The following is a 3519-nucleotide window of genomic DNA, read 5'->3' as shown; positions in this document are numbered from 1 at the left end:
TTTCCCTAGCTCCCTTCCAAAAATTGCTGATTTCTTCAGGAGCTGTTCTTCCAAAATCACCACGGGCCCTGAAACCACCTGCTCTTAAAAATGTCTCTGGCGCAACCACTTGGGACTCAGTTAGAAGCTGCTTCCGTGGCTTACCTTGGAGACATACCCATGAAACCTTTCCTGATCTCTCTGGAACAGGGAGATTGCATAACTCTCCAGTGAGGAAGACAGCTTATCAGAGAGCTTACCCTGGCCCTGCAGAGCCCAAGCAGGTACCTAGCAAAAGCTCCTAGCAAGTTCCCTGAGAAGCTGGCCACTGCTGCCTGGTATGGGCTAGTGGGGAACCCAGTTTGGGTCAGTTTGGGAATCCCCATTCCTGGTGTGGGGAGAGATCTGTGATGCCATAAATAAGAGGCTGCAGGAGAGGGAGAGAGGGAGAGAGAAGGAGAAAGAGAGAGGAAGGAAGAGAGCATAAGCATATCTTTAGAATGTCAATTTCCTATTTTTATTCAATTTTATCCTATTTTTATTCCTATTTTTTCTCTCCCTCGTTGCTATGTGAAAAACTTTCACAAATGGGAAATGAGGCAATTGAGTCTACAGAAATACACTCCCCTCTAGCCGTTCCCTTGCAGTGATCTTTCTTAAGAGTTACTTGTAACAATGGTAGAAAAGGATGCCAGGCAGAAGTAGTTGTGTGGCATTTTCAAAAGTCCTGAGTTTAGCAGTGTAAACCATCCTGGTCCTTGTGGTTCTCACTGTAGTTGTGAATGCCCACTCCTCCCCTGACTCTTTATTCTTGTTGAATGCCATTTTCTTGAGGTTTTATTTTTAATAGGAAGTTCAACACGATAAAGGCCTTTGCGGACATTTTGCTACACAAAATGCTGAGTATTATCATGCTTTCTAATGAAATCACATTCTTGGCTACCTTAACCTACTCAGAAGGTTTTCTCTGATGTGAGAAATTTCAGGTGTGTGTTGTTTCGGCACAGAACAGCCATATTTGAGAACGTTTCATGTTAGCCAGAGAAAGCCCATCTCAGACGCAGCCAGGTGATAGAACTGCCTTTTCTCCATTTTTCAGTGCTGGGAGAGACCCTAGTGTACAGGACAGTTTCTGGTAAGGTAGGTTACTTCTGGAGTTGTTCGGCATGGATGTTAAACCTCTGGGGGCTTCCTCAGACCTTGGCACTATGATCCCGGTTTGTAGGTTACAAGTTCCTTGAACATTTGCAATCAGGACTCGTAGACCAATGCGGCTACAACCTGGATACCTTGAACATATGCAGACAGCCAATCTGTGAGACACTGAGTCTTTGATTTTTTTTCCTTCCATGGGAGCTCAGGTGGTTAGTTTCTCCTCTCACACAAGGTGCCTGGTCTCACAGGATCATGCTGTAACTGGTAAAATCTGTTGTTCAGGGAGCTTGCAGGTAACCCCAAGTGGCTCGTTATCTTGCAGGGAGCTTGCAGGTAACCCCAAGCTGCTTCATTTCAAGGTCCTGTATGATGCTCTGTACACAGACCTGCATACATTTAGCTGCAGGGAACTCTGCCAGGTGTGGAAGGATGAGGGCTGGTATTTGAACTTCCAGTTTCTGGAAGATTAGATGAAGTGTTTAGATGCTGGAGCAACAGGGATTCTAGAAATATTAGGTTACAGTAGATGGGGGGGAACAGGCATTTCCCACCTGACACTTAGACAGGTTGGTGCTCTTCTCCCATCCCATCCTCTTCTGTCTGGCTTTGTTTTCCCTGCAGCCTTCAGCACTCCAGAGGTGCATGTGGATTACAACAGCAGTCGGGAGACCCTGCGGTGCGAGGCGCCCCGGTGGTTCCCTCAACCGGTGGTTATGTGGACCTCACCCAATGTCACGGGGAACAACCTCTCTGAGGTCGTCAACACCAGCTTCAAGCTGAACTCAGAGAATGTGACTATGAAGGTGGTGTCCTTTCTGCACAACATCACTGCTAATACCACCTACACCTGTGTAATCAAGAATGACATCGCCAAAGCCATGGGGGACATCCAAGTGACAGGTACATGCCAGCCTGCCTCAGATTGGAGCTTGAGGTTAATGTTACCTGGAAAGTTAACCCTGTCCCTCCTGCTGCAGGGTAGGATGCTGGGGCGGGGGTGGGGGGGTAGAATGGACAAATTATAGCTAAAAACAACCTGTGTCTTTTTTATCCAAAATTTTTAAATTTGACATTTTGAGTAGCTCTACACGAGAACTTCCTTTCACCACCGAACAAGGAGTTGGCTGCCATATTCCATCTGCCCAGCACTAGCCGATCCCTTTGGTTTTGCCATGGTCTGGATCTACAGACCTCAGTGTTGTTATGAAGACCTATAAATGCCAACCTTGGATAAGTGTTCTTGTTGTCCATGCTAAGGGCTGTGAATCTGCCCCAGTGGGATGTTCCCAGCAGCATGTCTCCAGAGTGGGAAGCAGCTCCCACCTTTAATGATGGAAACTGGGAGGGGGAAAAGGAAAACATGGGCATTGGTCTTCCTCTTCCTGGAAGCTGAACTGTGAGCGAGGTGTCCATACCTCTCACGCTAGCAATTTGTCCTTGCTCTTACTTTGCAGTTTCCAATGTCACAAAGAAGATAAAAGTGCAGCTTATAAACCTGAACATGGCATCAGCTTCCTCATCTCCTCCTGCCCTTCATTGGTTGCTTCTTCCCTTCCTGTTCTTGTTATCTTTGTAATACTGACCTGCCAGGAAGAAGTGCACAGAGGAGATACAAGTGGAAGTAAGGACATGAGGAGAGGTGTGGGGGGAGGATGGACAGGATTGTAGAGCTGATGTGCTCCCTTGTTGGGTGGTATAAACTCTACACCAGACACTGTGCCTCCCTGTAACCATTGTCTGGCCAATATCTGTGGTGACAGTGGTGGCAGACATTGCACTAGTAGCAGGCAGATGCTTGGAGGGGATACATGCAGGAGGGGTCTTAAATGCTCAGCGCTAGCCTGAGCTGTCCAGGTGGCAGCCTATGGAGAAGAATGATGTGGACAGTCCCTGAAAGCAGATGCCACTGCCCGACTGCCTAGCCCCACAGACACATCTGTATCATTCCCCGCACCTACAAGGATCATAGTCGGCATAGCAGGGGACAGCACACATAAGCAACTAAACCAGAGCCTTTTCCTGTCTCCCCACAGGACAGACACCACATCTGTGCTGACTATGGAACAGACATTGCACCTGCCTTCTCTCTTGGACTGGAGACCTGCTACAGCTACCTGCAGCCTTTGGGGCCAGGTGGCAGTCCTGATTTGAAGTTCCTCCTCCTGCTGCTCAGTTTGCTTTGCTGCTGCCGCCGGTTCTGTTTGCCCATGGCCGTGGGGGAGCTACTGCCTTCTGTGCATCTCTGGCCTGTTTTTTACATACTTGCTCTCTGGCATCTGAAAGGTGAGGAATTCCACCAAGACAAGTTAGTGGACGGAGTTGTGACCAGGGGCACTGGATGCATTTCCTTGCTTAGAATAACTCCATGCTCCAAACTGGTAGGGA

General features: G+C 48.2%; 1 protein-coding gene across 1 annotated transcript in view; it reads left to right on the top strand.

The window, feature by feature from the left end:
* The window catches only part of VTCN1 (V-set domain containing T cell activation inhibitor 1), a 21126-nt gene extending 17920 nt beyond the window's left edge, over positions 1 to 3206 (top strand). The window contains exons 4-6 of the mRNA XM_006032691.2: positions 1756 to 2034; positions 2589 to 2755; positions 3168 to 3206. Of these exons, the coding sequence (XP_006032753.1) occupies positions 1756 to 2034; positions 2589 to 2710 (401 nt within the window). The 3' untranslated portion in view covers positions 2711 to 2755; positions 3168 to 3206. The remainder of the gene's footprint in view (positions 1 to 1755; positions 2035 to 2588; positions 2756 to 3167) is intronic.
* Positions 3207 to 3519: the final 313 nt, after the last annotated feature.

The sequence above is a fragment of the Alligator sinensis genome, unplaced genomic scaffold, assembly GCF_000455745.1.
Source record: "Alligator sinensis unplaced genomic scaffold, ASM45574v1 scaffold317_1, whole genome shotgun sequence".
Lineage (NCBI taxonomy): Eukaryota > Metazoa > Chordata > Crocodylia > Alligatoridae > Alligator > Alligator sinensis.
Note: the sequence above shows the minus strand (reverse complement) of the source record. Positions and strands in the feature narration are given on the sequence as shown.